The sequence below is a fragment of the Lolium perenne genome, chromosome 3 (assembly GCF_019359855.2).
Source record: "Lolium perenne isolate Kyuss_39 chromosome 3, Kyuss_2.0, whole genome shotgun sequence".
NCBI lineage: Eukaryota > Viridiplantae > Streptophyta > Magnoliopsida > Poales > Poaceae > Lolium > Lolium perenne.
The window spans coordinates 234102557-234120354 of NC_067246.2; the positions used below are offsets into that span (position 1 = coordinate 234102557).

Here is a 17798-nt window from a genome sequence, read left to right on the forward strand (position 1 = left end):
ATGAATGTATCTTCAGACAATTCAGAGAATATTCGGTAACCTTACAATGATACTAGTCAGGCTTGTATAGCCAGTGACAGCTGAATGGTACAACGACAAATAACTGTGAACCGTAACGGCAATAGAAAGTAAACGGTAAGTAGCGTCAAAGCTCCATTAACTGAATCGATAACTTTGCGATGACACTTCTAGCTGAAGTCGTCTGGAGCTAACTGCTGGTTACCGACAGCCGGTTCCTCTAAAACAAACACAGGCTGTGGCTGCCGCCGCCTACCAGATCAAGTGATCACTGATCAAGCAACCATCGGGCACAAGTTTGCACACGCTGTTTTTTACATAAACGCATTCCAATACCAATTCCACTTGTGCATGTAGACATGCCAACTTGGCAGATTGTCCAACGGCTAATCCCATCGGATAAGAAATGAACTACCTGTTACAACTTGCAACTTCTAATATACATAGGTAAATGATTATTGCGACAGTAGAAATTTTCCCTCTAGATTCAGGGATTTCATGGCGAGGTACATAAAAACTCGTGCTAACTCCAAAACCACTAGAAAACATTGTCTGTTGGTGACCTTCTAAGGTTCCCTTTTTACCTTTTAGCTTTGTATAGTTTGTTTTCTTACCTTTTATTTTCTCTTCTTTGTTTTCTCTTTCTTGTAGCTTTGCTATGTGGTTGTAACCCACTGATATACCAAGACACATGCTCTGGCGTGTGTTCGAGAAAAAAAAAAACCTTCTAAGATTCCCACGGAACGTGAAATGTATAACTCATTTTGGTCTTGCGCATCAATCCCCATAAAATGCGAGTGAGTATTAGTAACCCACACTTATTCAGAGGCCTTCATATGCTGCGATCATCTGAGCAATTTTTACTAGGAGGTTGTTCGCAGTTGCATCCTTGGGGTGCGGAGATATCATTTCTTGGTACTGGTGTACGCTTCCAGCGAAATCTGTGAATAATCCATCAACTCCCACCGTGTTTATCCAGAAATTGTACTCAGCATATGGATCCTGATGAAAGTTGAAGTGCAGGAACTGATTCTCATTTCTGTATGTATAAGGGTGTACCTGCAGAGACAACAGGATGCTGTTTAATACCTGTCCCACTACAAACTACCTGGCATGGAAAATGTAGGTGACAACGTAGTAAGGCAACAATTTGTTTCTTCAGGAATCAAGAGCATTTATAGCAGATTTAATGCCCTAATGATAGTTAAAATTGAGCTTCTGTGCCTCGATTGCAACGACTGGTCCAATCCTAATTCAGTACATGACAAGATGAGGATCAGGACAAAGGAGAGTCCCTGATGGAGATGTCATATGTTTTGTTCCAATGCATACAATTACTGATTAGTAATGCTCATGAGATGAAAAAAAATGAAGAAAACAATGAGGTTTCATTAGGTTCTTCAGGTGATTCGGACTTTCAGACTGACCAAAGACATTTAAACAAAATAAGTGCTGAAGGTGGTCTGAGTTTATGTTGGCCTCAAAGAATAATAATGACTGCATAAAAAATTAGCACAGCTCGTACATGTTACTTTATAAGTATTCATGCAAGTAGTAACTCCAGACAAATGTAAGGAATACAAACAAATATCGCAACTTTCTATAAAAAAAATCACACCTGTAGATTATGAGCATGTGCTCTTGCAACAAGATCAGATGGTGCCATCAAATAGTTATTTACAGCTGGAACAATAGTATCTTTCCATGGACCAAGGCCGACAACATAGTTACTAATATATGCAAGGTAGTCATCTGAAGTGATTTCCCAGAATGACTGCAAGAAAAAGAGATAGCATCAGTAATATCCATATAGTAAGACGGTTCTGCTGAAGCACCAAAAGCTCAGATGTAGCCATATCAAGGCATAAAATTCATTTCCTTTGATACACTTGAAATTGAAGTATAGGATACCTCCAGATATCCATGAGGCCATAACCAATGATTGTAACTCTACTTTGGTTTAATAAAATCCTCTTTTCCCCGCAAAAAGAAGAAGTATACACTTCACTGCACATGATTTGTACCTGATTTGTGTCTTGTGTTCTGACTGAGAAATCATCAATCAGAAAGATCTTCGGAGAGTCTGTCAATTTTGATACATGTACAAGGGAAGTGGGAGCGAAGGATTGTATAAACAATGGCTGTTTTAGCCAATTCTCAGACATATATTGACCTTTATATCCATACTTTAGTAAGGTATCCACAAATTTGTCCTCAAACGTCTTTCCATCTGCCCACTTTACCTGTCAATAGTAGATTACAAACTCATTCTTTACAGCACTTCAGAAATTGGAAAATTCACGGAAGATTCTTAGTGTACCTAGTGCTTCTTGAGTACAGTGGTACTTACATGCTTGTTGATATGAACTGGATCTTTAATTTCTGGGTATATTCCGACGGTTATGCTTGCATCTAAGGCAATTGAAATAAATTCTTCGAATGTGATGATTGAATATTTACCTGCATATCAAGAAAATAAATATGATGATTAGCTGAATGCCCTTAAGTTGTCACGGCCCTTAATTTCATTTTTTCATTATTAATACATGGTTAAACATAAACTGCACATAAATAGTTGCGTGTATAGAAAAAATAGCCACACAGTATTAAATAACGAGATAACTGGAAATTTCTAGTACATGTGAAGGTGTTGGAGCGATATTGACGTTAAGCTTAGTGCTAATAGAATGCTAACTTCAAGGGGGTCCGTGGATTTTCATCACATTGGCCAGATATTTTTGTCGGGGGAACATTGGGTCCTCTGATCTCAGTCAGTTGCTTGTTTTCCGCGTGATAGGCCGTAGGAGTTACAATTAGATTCAGATCGCTGACGTGCAAGTTCTATTTATTTATTTTTTGAGGGGAGAGTTTCATGTTAATCTGATTTAATTCCGAGTCGCAGTGCGTGGTACATGTGCAGCAACGGAAAGAAAATGAAGACAAAAAACGGAAGGAGAAAAGGAAGGAGGAGTCAGATAGGATTGACTTATATTTTGGTTAACCTGAGTACATGATAGCACGCTATATTTTGGATGCGTCAAGCATCCAAGGTCATCTTAATCCATACACTAATTCGTTTCCATGCTCAAACAGAGGCATGCACGTTCATCGTAGCATGCGGAGTATGCTCGATGCTGGAGAAACTGGCCGCGTTAGCTTGGGGACTTTGGGCCCAAAAATAAATGGGCTAACAAGGAGCCCATGTGTGACACCAGGCACTCACCTATTCAAATTTAGCACTCACCTATACAAATTTAATAGTAAAGTTTCTTAACTCGCAAATATGCCACCAGACTGCATCTTCCGAATTACCTCATGTATTTTGTTAGCATAGAAGAGAAAATTTCTCTACTAACTCTAAATAAGATCATGCTACTTGTGCAAAAAAAAAAACATTGTTTTGAGAAGACTAAAATGCACAAGTGAGGCAAGGAATAGAATATTCTGATGTATTAGTTGCTGGCAACTGGAAAGCAGGTTAGTGAACAGAGAATTAATGAATGAATCAATTAATTACACCTGATAAACAGCTCTATTTATGAATTGATCTCTTTTTATGAGGAACTAAAGTGATCCATTTTACAAGGCCATATATTGATCTTTGGAAGTACAGCATGATCCGTACAGAGGATAATAAATATTCTCTGAGCACGGGAAGAAAAACGAAAGAAAATACTCTAGGACACGTGCACATACCATTGTATTGTTGATCTCTGAATGAGTATCGCTGCTTCAGTTTCAGTGTTTTAAGTTCCTCAAGTGTGAAGTCCACTGCATACATATAAATAACTAGTCATTAGTTTGAAAAAAACAAGAACCAATGGTTTCACAGGTTTACATTCACGTTTAGCTCCATCATATACATATATGCAGATAGATCATAGGTCAGTTCTGTAGCAGGCATAGATCAATAAATATGATCTTGCCATGCTTTAACAACCACAGAGATTTATGATTTCTATGCTGGTGGGCCATGGTCAGTATTGCTGCTGGAAGCTCATTAGCTCATGACGTTCCATAAATAAAATACCATAATAGCAATTACAAATGCTGGCAGAATGCATTAGATGATGGTTCTAGGAAACCATGCACAAACTAGTTTCAGTTGCAAAAGCTTCCAATTTTTGAGGCACGGGAGATCTTTGTTCATCCTACTGCTACAAGGATTTACAAGAATAGATGAGCACATCAGGGTTGATTATAATAAGCATACCTACAAACCAGCCTGTGACATTTAGCCATTCTACCTCGTAGGTTCTCCTTCGATTGGCGAATTCCTTGCGGCTAGAAACATCAGTCATTTCATCAAGTGTTACATCATGAAAGCAGATCAATGCCCCATCTTTGCTAGCAAGGATGTCAGACTCTATAAAATCTGCACCTTCTTTAATAGCCCTCTGCAACAGGATTTTTTTACAGAATTTGTTAACGCAGTTCCCAATGGTGAAAGCTCACATGATCGAAAGCTATCAGTATTGAGTTCCGTAGCATTTGCAATTGTCAACGCAATACATCTAACCAGAAAAGGGTGTATCATGTTGACAAAGGTATCACAATCCATATGCAAAAAGACAAATTATTTTTAAGTTATAGCAATTCTCTCGGCTGTACCAGGTAAGCGGCAGTTGTTTCCTCAGGGATTTCCCCATTTGACCCACGGTGAGCAATGTTATATGGTCGAAATGTCTGTATGGGCTTCTTCTCTTCATTGCCAGCCTTACTTGGTAGTGGAAACAATGGTCTAGCAATGACCACATGCAACAGTAGCAGCAGAAGAAAAGGAATATGACCTGCCAAGGATGACAACAGCACAATGTAAGATAACTTAACATGTGACAAAAGTTAATATTTATTGTGGCCTTATGTAGACAGTTTAGGAATACGTAATCAACATTTCTTTGAATCGCTAATGTACAAATGTTACATATTTAACACTGTTACCAGGTTCCTCCAATCCTATCATATCCAAATTGAAGAGTTTGAAACAATCCAAACAGTGACAAATATAACTACCACCCATACCACACAGAGCCCTCTCAGTAATTAAAAAAGAATAGCCATGTGATTATGTGACTAATCTGTTTGGAAATTGGTTAAATGGTGTAACTAAGAAAAACAAAGGCCACATTAGAGTTGGTGTGTGCGCTTTACTTTGGGCAATTTGGAATGTCCGCAACGATTTTATATTTAACAAAAAAAGTTTCCCATCATTTCTGCAGGTTATTCCACTAGTTACCCATTGGATCCATATGTGGTCTTATCTCCAGCCGGAGGATGCGCGCCTGGACATGGATATTGGGTGCAACCGCTTGGCGACGGTAGCACGGGATATATACAGCCGGTGCGGTTGGCGTACTGAAAGGCGGCTCACATGAAGATCTTGTGGCGGCTTGTTCTACTCTTTTTTTTTAGATGGCTGATCCATGTGGAAACTTTATGTGATCCATGAATTGGTTTAAGATTGTAACTCGGACCTTTTAAATAAGTTTAATAAAGAGGCCGTATGCATCAATTGATGCAGAGGCTGGGGTCTCTCCCCTTATCGAAAAAAAGTAATTAAAAAAGAATAGCCATGTGATTATGTAATGCTAAAAACATTACATAGGATTTGAATCAGTAGTGTCAGAACTACCACAGCAGACAAGTTTAAGACAAATACTTCCACAATATAACTTTTAAGACAAAGGTAAGTACAAAAGTATCTCCGTTTAAATTGGTTGCTCATGAAGATTCTTTATGACTGGAAACGAGTTAGCCTAGTTTGGATTATATGGACAGAATAAGTAAAGGCCGGATGCTATACACAGAAGACGTGAGTAACCATGATACATGAGACCCGAGAAAAAAACTATCCTAGCTGCTCTCCCCCTTTTGGTTTCTACTTCTGCCCCTGTCGGTGAAAGGATATGCATGTTTGTGCTACGAATACAGCTAACGAAAGATTTCTTGTGGAACTGTACACCGTAATTCACTAAAGACCGCAATTCACAGGTTCGAGTCTGCGAGTTTCATCAGCGGATTTTGGATCTTACCTGGGATTTGTACATACCAGAACATGTCAGATGAAGAAAAAGGCAGAGACCAAAAACTTTTCTTTCTAGTTATCTTCACCTCCGGTGCAGAAATTAAGTACCAGCTCGGCAACAAAAAAATACGAAAAGGGGTTGCTAACCCAGTGGATGCACACAGCCATATACAGTTGTTCCTTTACAAATACTATATAGTAGGATCGTGGAAAAACAGAAAACGGCCATATAATAACTACTACCTAAAAACAGCCACGCGCTAGCAAAGGACTAGTGCCAACAATTCCCCCGACCACAAAAACAGAAGTACCCCTATCAAGGGAGAGAGATTGTGCAGAATCGCGCAGACGAGCCACGGAGAAGCAACCCCAGAGCAATTTCATTGGCTGGTGGCCATCAGCCCCAATTCCAGTACAAGAACCACTGCCTAGACTGCTGCGCAAAACAGCAGTCATTCGCTAACTGATGTACTATTCACGAATTGCCTCGATTCTCGATTCATCCCTGAACATAGCCACTCCGCACCTATCGGTGGTCAACCGACGGTAGCGAACCAGAAAAGAAAAGAAAAAAGGGTATTCCAGCGAAATACCAACTGCAGTCGGCAGAGATAGCTCGATGGGTTCGACAGATCGATGCGGCGGGGAAGCATTGAGGTGGGGCACGAATCGAAGAGGAGAGAGTGAGGAGGAGACTTACAGACGGAAGGGCTCATAGTGCTGCTTCTCCCTCCGCCGCAATCCCCGGGAAGCGAGGAGCTTGGCTGTGGTGAGGGGGGAGATGACGGCGCGGCTCCTCTCTGTCTGCCCGTCTATCTGTCTCTGTCTCTCGCTCCCGCTTTATATTTTTTTTCTTTGGAGTTCCTGACTGGCACGTTTGCCCCCACCAATAATATCCTCCCACGAGACGAGGGTAGCCCTTGCCTTTCACTGCCATGTGGGCGACCACATCGTCTTACAGGTTACAGGCCCACGTGTCTGTGACGTTGGGTAACTATTCGTGGGGTGCTACAGTTTCCAGACCAGTTGACGGAATATTCCGAGAATAGCTCTTCTTGGGGCGAACAGCTCTGCCGTTGGATTGCGGTATGAGCTGTGCCGGCTTTTCTCGGGAATATGCTGCTCGTTACAAAGATGTTTTCAATAAGATTTTAATACTAATATTAGTTGTACAGTACAAATGCCCGTGCCGTTGCTACGGGTATTCAAATTTTATTTCTCTGCATTTATATAATTTACAATTTATTCTAAAATTTTAAAACAAATAAAAGATATCATAATTACTGCATCATGATAATACTGAACGCAATACCAAGACAGCATTGTGGTTACTCTTCTTTTGCCGCCACATATTTAATATAATAGAACATTTAGACGATACATGTCATGTCCTCGATTCCTTTTACGACACACATTTAATATAATATAATATTCAAATAAAGACACATGTTATTTAACGGGGCTGCACATTTGCCACACTTTCCTTTTGCACTTTGCATATTTGCCATATCACGTGTCACTTATACGAATTGCAAAATTTTCTTAGCCTAGATATTCTCACAATTGCAAAAACATTCACGCATGTATTCCCTCCTGTCTTTCTTAATTGCTAAATTCGAGTCAATTAAAAGATATCAAAGAGGTAGCTGTAAACATGAAATAGTAGGCTACAAAGTGTTTTTCTATAGTTCTAATAGTAGGAAGTAAAGAGATCAAGCATTAGGATGTAAATTGTCACCAAAATTCTTTTCGGTATGACATTAAGGGTCATTTTTTAGCTTCTAGGACAGCTTCGAGGTGGTGTACCGATGAAGCCCAAAAGAAATCTCGAGCTTCTATCTAGCTTATTTCCACCTAGAAGCCCAATTCTTGTGTATATGTAAAAACTAGTCGCAAGCTGATTCTGGGAGTTTCCCGAGCTTCTCCCCTCTGAATCGAATCGGTACACTAAGATGCCCCTTTGGTTGATTCTATTTACAGCAAAATGCCACCCCGAAGGATAACATTTGGATAGACTCGTAAAAAGGAAAGAAAAAAAAACGAGCCGGCGGTTCGTATCATCCCATCGATGTGTGCGTGCACCCGAGCGAGGATTCCCCGCCAGACCCGCTACCACTCCCCGCCACACCCGCCGCCGCCGCTCCCTGCTGGATGCTGGCCCCGCCACCTGCTTCGCCGCCCCAGCAGCCACCCATAGCCTCCTTCTCTGCCGCATCTCCTGCTCATTCTCGCACCCAGCAGCGACTGTCGCCAGCCTCTCCACCCGTAGATCGGTGCCGAGGACGAGCTAGCCAGTCCGTCCATCGTCGGTTGGTCGTCGTCGTCAACCTCTCGAAGCGCTGCCGCTACGGCACCTTGAGGTCGCGACCTGCCTCTCCGCCCGCATCATGGTCCATCACCGAGACACCAACAATGGCGCCGCTGCTGATGGCATATGCTCTGCCTCGGTGGCTCGTTGTTCAGCAGTGGGTTGGCACACTTCCCGATCCTCAGTCCTCACACGTTTCTAGGACGCCAACACGAATTTGCCGTTGGTCTCTGACCTTCTTTTCCGCTGAAGACACGTTGTTCATCACTTCACGGACAAAGATGAGTATTGAGAACGTGTAGATCAAATTTAGGGGCATTATTGACATAACACTACAGTCAAATTCGGGAAACCTAAAAGAAGGGGTAGAACAGTTTATAGGAGCTTCTCCCCACCGGAGTTTCTCCCTACCGAAATTCATAAGCTGACTTCTCCATAAGCTTAAACCCAAAAGAAGTGGCTAAGGATTGGCGCTTCTATGTGTTGTTGGTTTTGGTGGCATTGGCCATACAGTTTTTTAGGGAACGTTGGTACAACATTCTTCTAGTGAAAAGAAAAAAGGCCTAACAATGATAGCTATAGACAACAAAAAAATGTCACGCGGTCTAGAATGAACAACTACCGAATACTGAAGAATACATTAAAATTAAGTAATTCTTACCGATCTCGAAATTTTAGTTTCCGGTAACAAAACCACTAATCTCAACCAGAAGTTTTTATGTAACATTGCACAAAACCATTGTGCATTAGCTGCTGGAAATAATTCATTGGTTCGGTTGAACCATTGCATTACTATTCCATCAAAATTATGAGACGTATTAGAACAAACAAATTAAATAGTAGTTTCAAGTGATATATTTGATGGATTATCTATCTATCCATGTGTAGATCCCATTCCAGATGCTTCAACTTCACCTCCAATAAATATTTACCTCTCTGCTTAGCAGAGGAAAACCAAACCAGTGGCCCAACCATGTCTTGGCTCATCTGCTTGTAATAACCAAATCAAGTATATGAGAACCACATGTGCTAACATTAGGAACAAACTGGTAGAAAAAATCGTGTGCAATTACTTCGTATGTAATACATTGTTGATGTATGGTTTGAAAATATCTACAAACTTCTCTACAACATAAAAATGCTGAAATGAATCATGACAAATGTTCTTCCATCCCCAATACAACAAAAACGGGAAGAAAAAACCACACCAATCCCATCATGAAATGTGCATGCCACCAGGTTACGAAAGGCCTACTGATACGTCTCCGACGTATCGATAATTTCTTATGTTCCATGCCACATTATTGATGTTATCTACATGTTTTATGCACACTTTATGTCACATTCGTGCATTTTCTGGAACTAACCTATTAACAAGATGCCGAAGTGCCGGTTCTGTTTCTGCTTGTTTTTGGTTTCGTAAATCCTAGTAACGAAATATTCTCGGAATCGGACGAAATCAACGCCCAAGTTCCTATTTTCACCGGAAGCATCCAGTAACACCCGGGAAGGACCGGAGGGGGCACTGGCCCCTGCACCATAGGCCGGCGCGGCCCAGGCCCTGGCCGTGCCGCCCTATGGTGTCGTCGCCCCTTCGACCCTCCTGCGCCGCCTCTTCGCCTATATAAAGCCCCTGGATCGAAAACCCTGAGGCGTGCGACGAAAACCACAGAAACCTTCCAGAGCCGCCGCCATCGCGAGGCCAAGATCTGGGGGACAGGAGTCTCTGTTCCGGCACGCTGCCGGAACGGGGAAGTGCCCCCGGAAGGCTTCTCCATCGACACCGCTGCCATCTCCATCGCCATCTTCATCACCGCTGCTGCTCCCATGAGGAGGGAGTAGTTCTCCATCGAGGCTCGGGGCTGTACCGGTAGCTATGTGGTTCATCTCTCCCATGTACCTCAATACAATAATCTCATGAGCTGCTTTACATGATTGAGATTCATATGAGTTTGTATCACAATTTATCTATGTGCTACTCTAGCAAAGTTATTAAAGTAGTTTTATTCCTCCTGCACGTGTGTAAAGGTGACAGTGTGTGCACCGTGTTAGTACTTGGTTTATGCTATGATCATGATCTCTTGTAGATTGCGAAGTTAACTATTGCTATGATAATATTGATGTGATCTATGCCTCCTACATATGCATGAAGGTGACAGTGTGCATGCTATGTTAGTACTTGGTTTAGTCTTTTGATCTATCTTACACTATAAGGTTACTTAAATATGAACAAATTGTGGAGCTTGTTAACTCCGGCATTGAGGGTTCGTGTAATCCTACGCAATGCGTTCATCATCCAACAAGAGTGTAGAGTATGCATTTATCTCTGCTCGTTATGTGATCAATGTTGAGAGTGTCCACTAGTGAAAGTGTAATCCCTAGGCCTTGTTCCTAAATATCGCTATCGCCGCTTGTTTACTCGTTTTATCACAAGCGTTACTCGTCTGCAATACTACCACCATCAACTACACGCCAAAGAAGCTATTTTCTCGGCACCGTTGCTATCGCTCATATATATTCATACCACCTGTATTTCACTATCTCTTCGCCGAACTAGTGCACCTATTAGGTGTGTTGGGGACACAAGAGACTTCTTGCTTTGTGGTTGCAGGGTTGCATGAGAGGGATATCTTTGACCTCTTCCTCCCTGAGTTCGATAAACCTTGGGTGATCCACTTAAGGGAAAACTTGCTGCTGTTCTACAAACCTCTGCTCTTGGAGGCCCAACACTGTCTACAGGAAAAGGAGGGGGAAGTAGACATCAAGCTATTTTCTGGCGCCGTTGCCGGGGAGGAAAGGTAAAAGGTACTCACACTCCGGACCTCGGCTACCAAGCTATTTTCCGGCGCCGTAAGTACTCAAAGCTATTTCCTTTAGATCCTGCAATTGCAACTTTTTGTTTCTTGTTTACACTAGTAAGGCATAATGGACAACAATGAGCTTTTTACTCTATTTCCTGATTTAAGACATGGATGGTTTGATCCGAAAATTAAAAAACCCATGGAACATATTAGTATGAACACTTTGAACACCATTGTTGCTAATGATATGGAAAATTCTAAGCTTGGGGAAGCTGGTTTTGATGAGCATGATCTTTTTAGTCCCCCAAGCATTGAGGAGAAAATTTTCTTTGATGATACTTTACCTCCTATTTATGATGATTATAATGATAGTGGTCTTTTGGTTCCACCTACTATGGAGAGTGAATTTGATTATGATTACAATATGCCTCCTATATTTGATGATAGCTACTTTGTTGAATTTGCTCCCACTACAACTACTAATAAAATTGATTATGCTTATGTGGAGAGTAATAATTTTATGCATGAGACTCATGATAAGAATGCTTTATGTGATAGTTATATTGTTGAGTTTGCTCATGTTGCTACTGAAAGTTATTATGAGAGAGGAAAATATGGTTGTAGAAATTTTCATGTTACTAAAATACCTCTCTATGTGCTGAAATTTTTTGAAGCTATGCTTGTTTTATCTTCCTATGCTTGTTACTTTGCTCTTCATGAACTTGTTTATTTACAAGATTCCTATGCATAGGAAGCATGTTAGACTTAAATGTGTTTTGAATTTGCCTCTTGATGCTCTCTTTTGCTTCAAATATTATTTCTTGCGAGTGCATCATTAAAACTGCTGAGCCCATCTTAATGGCTATAAAGAAAGAACTTCTTGGGAGATAACCCATGTGTTTATTTTGCTACAGTACTTTTTTTATATTTGTGTCTTGGAAGTTGTTTACTACTGTAGCAACCTCTCCTTATCTTAGTTTTGTGTTTTGTTGTGCCAAGTGAAGCCTCTAATCGAAGGTTGATACTAGATTTGGATTTCTGCGCAGAAACAGATTTCTATCTGTCACGAATCTGGGCTGTTTTCTCTGTAGAAAAATCAGACAAATATGCCAATTTACGTGCGTGTTCCTCAGATATGTACGCAACTTTCATTAGTTTTGAGTTTTCTGATCTGAGCAACGGAAGTATTTTTTAAAAATTCATCTTTACGGACTGTTCTGTTTTGACAGATTCTGCCTTTTATTTCGCATTGCTTCTTTCGCTGTGTTGGGTGGATATCTTTGTTCCATTACCTTCTAGTAGCTTTGAGCAATGTCCAGAAGTGTTAAGAATGATTGTGTCACCTCTGAACATGTGAGTTTTTGATTATGTACTAACCCCTCTAATGAAGTTTATGAGAAGTTTGGTGTGAAGGAAGTTTTCAAGGGTCAAGAGAGGAGGATGATATACTATGATCAAGAAGAGTGAAAGCTCTAAGCTTGGGGATGCCCCGGTGGTTCATCCCTGCATATACTAAGAAGACTCAAGCGTCTAAGCTTGGGGATGCCCAAGGCATCCCCTTCTTCATCGACAAATTTATCAGGTTCCTCCCTTGAAACTATATTTTTATTCGGTCACATTTTATGTACTTTACTTGGAGCGTCTGTGTGCTTTTGTTTTTGTTTTTGTTTGAATAAATTGGATTACATCATGCTTGTGTGGGAGAGAGACACGCTCCGCTGGTTCGTATGAACACATGTGTTCTTAGCTCATAGTATTCATGGCGAAGTTTCTTCTTCGTTAAATTGTTATATGGTTGGAATTGGAAAATGATACATGTAGTAATTGCTATTAATGTCTTGGGTAATGTGATACTTGGCAATTGTTGTGCTCATGTTTAAGCTCTTGCATCATATACTTTGCACCCATTAATGAAGAAATACATAGAGCTTGCTAAAATTTGGTTTGCATATTTGGTTTCTCTAAGGTCTAGATAATTTCTAGTGTTGAGTTTGAACAACAAGGAAGACGGTGTAGAGTCTTATAATGTTTACAATATGTCTTTTATGTGAGTTTTGCTGCACCGGTTCATCCTTGTGTTTGTTTCAAATAACCTTGCTAGCCTAAACCTTGTATCGAGAGGGAATACTTCTCATGCATCCAAATCCTTGAGCCAAACAACACTATGCCATTTGTGTCCATCATACCTACCTACTACATGGTATTTCTCCGCCATTCCAAAGTAAATTGCTTGAGTGCTACCTTTAAACAATTCAAAATTTATCACCTCTGATTTGTGTCAATGTTTTATAGCTCATGAGGAAGTATGTGGTGTTTATCTTTCAATCTTGTTGGGCAACTTTCACCAATGGACTAGTGGCTTCATCCGCTTATCCAATAATTTTGCAAAAAGAGCTGGCAATGGGATTCCCAGTCCCAAATTAATTAACAAAAATAGACACTCCTCCATGGTATGTGATTGTTGGACGGCACCCGAAGGATTCGGTTAGCCATGGCTTGTGTAAGCAAAGGTTGGGAGGAGTGTCATCATAATAAAACTAAAATAAAAAGGCACTCCTTCATGGTATGAGATTGTTGGCAGGCACCCGAGGATTCGGTTAGCCATGGTTTGTGAAAGAAAGGTTGGAAGGAGTGCCACCCAAAATAAAATAAAATGGGAGCCGCTCTTTGAAGGTTTGTCTGGCAAGGGGGTTAGAGTACCCGCTACCATTCGTTGACAACAACATACACCTCTCAAAACTTTATTTTTATGCTCTCTTTATGTTTTCAAAATCAAAGCTCTAGCACAAATATAGCAATCGATGCTTTCCTCTTTGAAGGACCATTCTTTTACTTTCATTGTTGAGTCAGTTCACCTATTTCTCTCCACCTCAAGAAGCAAACACTTGTGTGAACTGTGCATTGATTCCTACATACTTGCTTATTGCACTTATTATATTACTCTATGTTGACAATATCCATGAGATATACATGTTACAAGTTGAAAGCAACCGCTGAAACTTAATCTTCCATTGTGTTGCTTCAATACCTTTACTTTGAATTATTGCTTTATGAGTTAACTCTTATGCAAGACTTATTGATGCTTGTCTTGAAGCGCTATTCATGAAAAGTCTTTGCTTTATGATTCAGTTGTTTACTCATGTCATATACATTGTTTTGATCGCTGCATTCACTACATATGCTTTACAAATAGTATGATCAAGGTTATGATGGCATGTCACTCCAGAAATTATCTGTGTTATCGTTTTACCTGCTCGGGACGAGCAGAACTAAGCTTGGGGATGCTGATACGTCTCCGACGTATCGATAATTTCTTATGTTCCATGCCACATTATTGATGTTATCTACATGTTTTATGCACACTTTATGTCACATTCGTGCATTTTCTGGAACTAACCTATTAACAAGATGCCGAAGTGCCAGTTCCTGTTTTCTGTTGTTTTTGGTTTCAGAAATCCTAGTAACGAAATATTCTCGGAATCGGACGAAATCAACGCCCAAGTTCCTATTTTCACCGGAAGCATCCAGAACACCCGGGAAGGACCAGAGGGGGGGCACTGGGCCCCCAGACCATAGGCCGGCGCGGCCCAGGCCCTGGCCGCGCCGCCCTATGGTGTCGTCGCCCCTTCGACCCTCCTGCGCCGCCTCTTCACCTATATAAAGCCCCTGGATCGAAAACCCTGAGGCGTGCGACGAAAACCACAGAAACCTTCCAGAGCCGCCGCCATCGCGAGGCCAAGATCTGGGGGACATGAGTCTCTGTTCCGGCATGCTGCCGGAACGGGGAAGTGCCCCCGGAAGGCTTCTCCATCGACACCGCTGCCATCTCCATCGCCATCTTCATCACCGCTGCTGCTCCCATGAGGAGGGAGTAGTTCTCCATCGAGGCTCGGGGCTGTACCGGTAGCTATGTGGTTCATCTCTCCCATGTACCTCAATACAATAATCTCATGAGCTGCTTTACATGATTGAGATTCATATGAGTTTGTATCACAATTTATCTATGTGCTACTCTAGCAAAGTTATTAAAGTAGTTTTATTCCTCCTGCACGTGTGTAAAGGTGACAGTGTGTGCACCGTGTTAGTACTTGGTTTATGCTATGATCATGATCTCTTGTAGATTGCGAAGTTAACTATTGCTATGATAATATTGATGTGATCTATGCCTCCTACATATGCATGAAGGTGACAGTGTGCATGCTATGTTAGTACTTGGTTTAGTCTTTTGATCTATCTTACACTATAAGGTTACTTAAATATGAACAAATTGTGGAGCTTGTTAACTCCGGCATTGAGGGTTCGTGTAATCCTACGCAATGCGTTCATCATCCAACAAGAGTGTAGAGTATGCATTTATCTCTGCTCGTTATGTGATCAATGTTGAGAGTGTCCACTAGTGAAAGTGTAATCCCTAGGCCTTGTTCCTAAATATCGCTATCGCTGCTTATTTACTCGTTTTACTTTGCGTTACTCGTCGCAATACTACCACCATCAACTACACGCCAGCAAGCTATTTTCTGGCACCGTTGCTACTGCTCATATATATTCATACCACCTGTATTTCACTATCTCTTCGCCGAACTAGTGCACCTATTAGGTGTGTTGGGGACACAAGAGACTTCTTGCTTTGTGGTTGCAGGGTTGCATGAGAGGGATATCTTTGACCTCTTCCTCCCTGAGTTCGATAAACCTTGGGTGATCCACTTAAGGGAAAACTTGCTGCTGTTCTACAAACCTCTGCTCTTGGAGGCCCAACACTGTCTACAGGAAAAGGAGGGGGAAGTAGACATCACCTACCCCTTGCTCTCGAGGCTTCCAGCATCAACGGTGATGCAACGGAGGGAACCATGGTGAGGCCATAGAGGGAACCACGATACAAAAAAAAGTCATTGGTTCAGTTTTCGGATGGCATGCTGTCCATGCTTGACAACAGCCAACTCCCCCATGACTTCCACCGTCGTGCCAAGTACTTGGTTAACGCTGCCCGCTTCTAATAGCTGCCTGTCCAGCCCCTCGACATTGCTGACTACCACCACAACAAGCTCCACAGGACAAGAGGTAGCTACATTAGTCATGTCCACGAGATAAGACAAGGGCAACAACCATCATAGTTGATACTTGATATGTGAGTTCACACAGAGTTCATGTACACTCTGCATGTATGAACTGTTTGATATGTGGTGGAAGGAGAGATGCGCCTTCACTGGAATGGGCGACACCTCGACCAGAGCAAACGGGCTGAGGAGCAATCACGCGAGTCTGACGCGGGAGCCATGCTTCTAGGTGAGAGTGAAGGAGGCACATGATCTGACGGAGAGGGCCAAGGTCGAGCACGGCACAAAGTCAGTGGAGATGAAGCTGGGGAGCCTAAGAGATTTCAGAGTGCTACTCTGGTGAGGTGGTGGAGAGCAAAGAGGTGTCCATCAACGTCCTTGTGCCACACTCAAGCTATACCTTATGGGTGGAGGAGTGGGAGGAGCTTCAATTATGGACGTACAGGTGATTGTAAATATGCATAGGCTGCATTATGAGCTTACTTTAGTTGGTTTTTCTTCTATTTGGTAAAAAGCTTACTTTAATCTCCATAATTTAGCATGAGGTGGTCCCAGCTGTATATAGCTTCCCTGTATAATCAGTGTTGGTGCAAGTATGTTGTCTGTTCTACGACCAACCAAATTGTGTGAGTTGATAAACAAAAAAAAAGCAACATTTGTCATGATTCATGATGCCCCCAAAATTCCATATCATTGAATGTTCAATACTTTAAACATAAATAAAACGCTGAAATGCAGTGCCTCTACAAACTTCACATGAAAGGGGCATTAGAGAGAGAATAAAGATGGGCCTTATTTTACATATTATTACTGACTAAGTCTTGGAAAACCATGAGGTACAAATAGCAAGCCTAATTAACATTTGTATCATAAATCTCATTCGAAGAGAGCCTGGTGATTAAGGTAGAAATCCAGGAAAATGGTTGAGGATGCAGTATTGGTTACCTTTTTATTGGAATGAAATAGGACAAGAATCCTGATCCACGGAGCTTCCTTTGTTCAGTGACTGAAAGAAAATTACAATTGAGTTAGCAAATTCACATCGGAAGTACTAATTATGGATTAAAAAACTAAACCGGGAATTCCAAATGTTTGAACTTTGCATTACAAAATTTGCAAATATCTTGTTATCTGGAAGCATTTACTTATCCAGATACCCCTAGTACGTATGACACAATAATATGATTTGATAACTCTGTTATCTTGAAAAGACTCGAAAGAGTCTGCACGCTCTACCAATATGCAAAAAAATCTATGACAAAACTGCAAGCAGCCAACAAACATAAAACCATTGTGATGAAACCAGAAAAAACAAAATATATGGAGAGGTATCATATCAATTTGCACCAGTTAGAACTTTAACTCTCATTGATTGTGCTTTGAACTGGTCTATTAGAGGCTTAATGAGATTACAATGTAGCTGCAAGCCATAGAAAATGAGTAATTGTTGATATACAACAGAAATGGCACCACACCAGCTGGATACTGATCAACATGATGGTTGCCTATTAGTGGCCTAACTTCCACCATTTGAAGTGACAATTTACTCACATGTATAGATATAAGTAAATATAATATATAAAACACACACG

At 41.2% G+C, this 17798-nt stretch overlaps 1 protein-coding gene across 1 annotated transcript; it reads right to left on the reverse strand.

Moving 5' to 3' along the window:
• Positions 1-405: 405 nt before the first annotated feature.
• Positions 406-6878, reverse strand: LOC127343720 (glycerophosphodiester phosphodiesterase GDPD6). The gene is made up of 8 exons (XM_051369909.2): positions 6744-6878; positions 4630-4808; positions 4232-4415; positions 3715-3789; positions 2369-2478; positions 2043-2261; positions 1637-1792; positions 406-1077 (listed from the first exon to the last, which is right to left on the reverse strand). Exons 1-8 carry the CDS (start codon positions 6757-6759, stop codon positions 841-843), a joined length of 1176 nt encoding a protein of 391 aa, XP_051225869.1. The 5' UTR covers positions 6760-6878; the 3' UTR covers positions 406-840.
• Between the last annotated feature and the right edge of the window lie 10920 nt (positions 6879-17798).

Bases quoted from the DNA above. Each gene is read 5' to 3' on its own strand.
- LOC127343720 (XM_051369909.2), bottom strand. The intron at 2,262-2,368 runs GTAAGTACCACT...TACTATTGACAG, and splicing joins CAGTTCATATCAACAAGCAT to GTAAAGTGGGCAGATGGAAA. The intron at 1,078-1,636 runs GTGTGATTTTTT...TTGTCTCTGCAG, and splicing joins CACATGCTCATAATCTACAG to GTACACCCTTATACATACAG.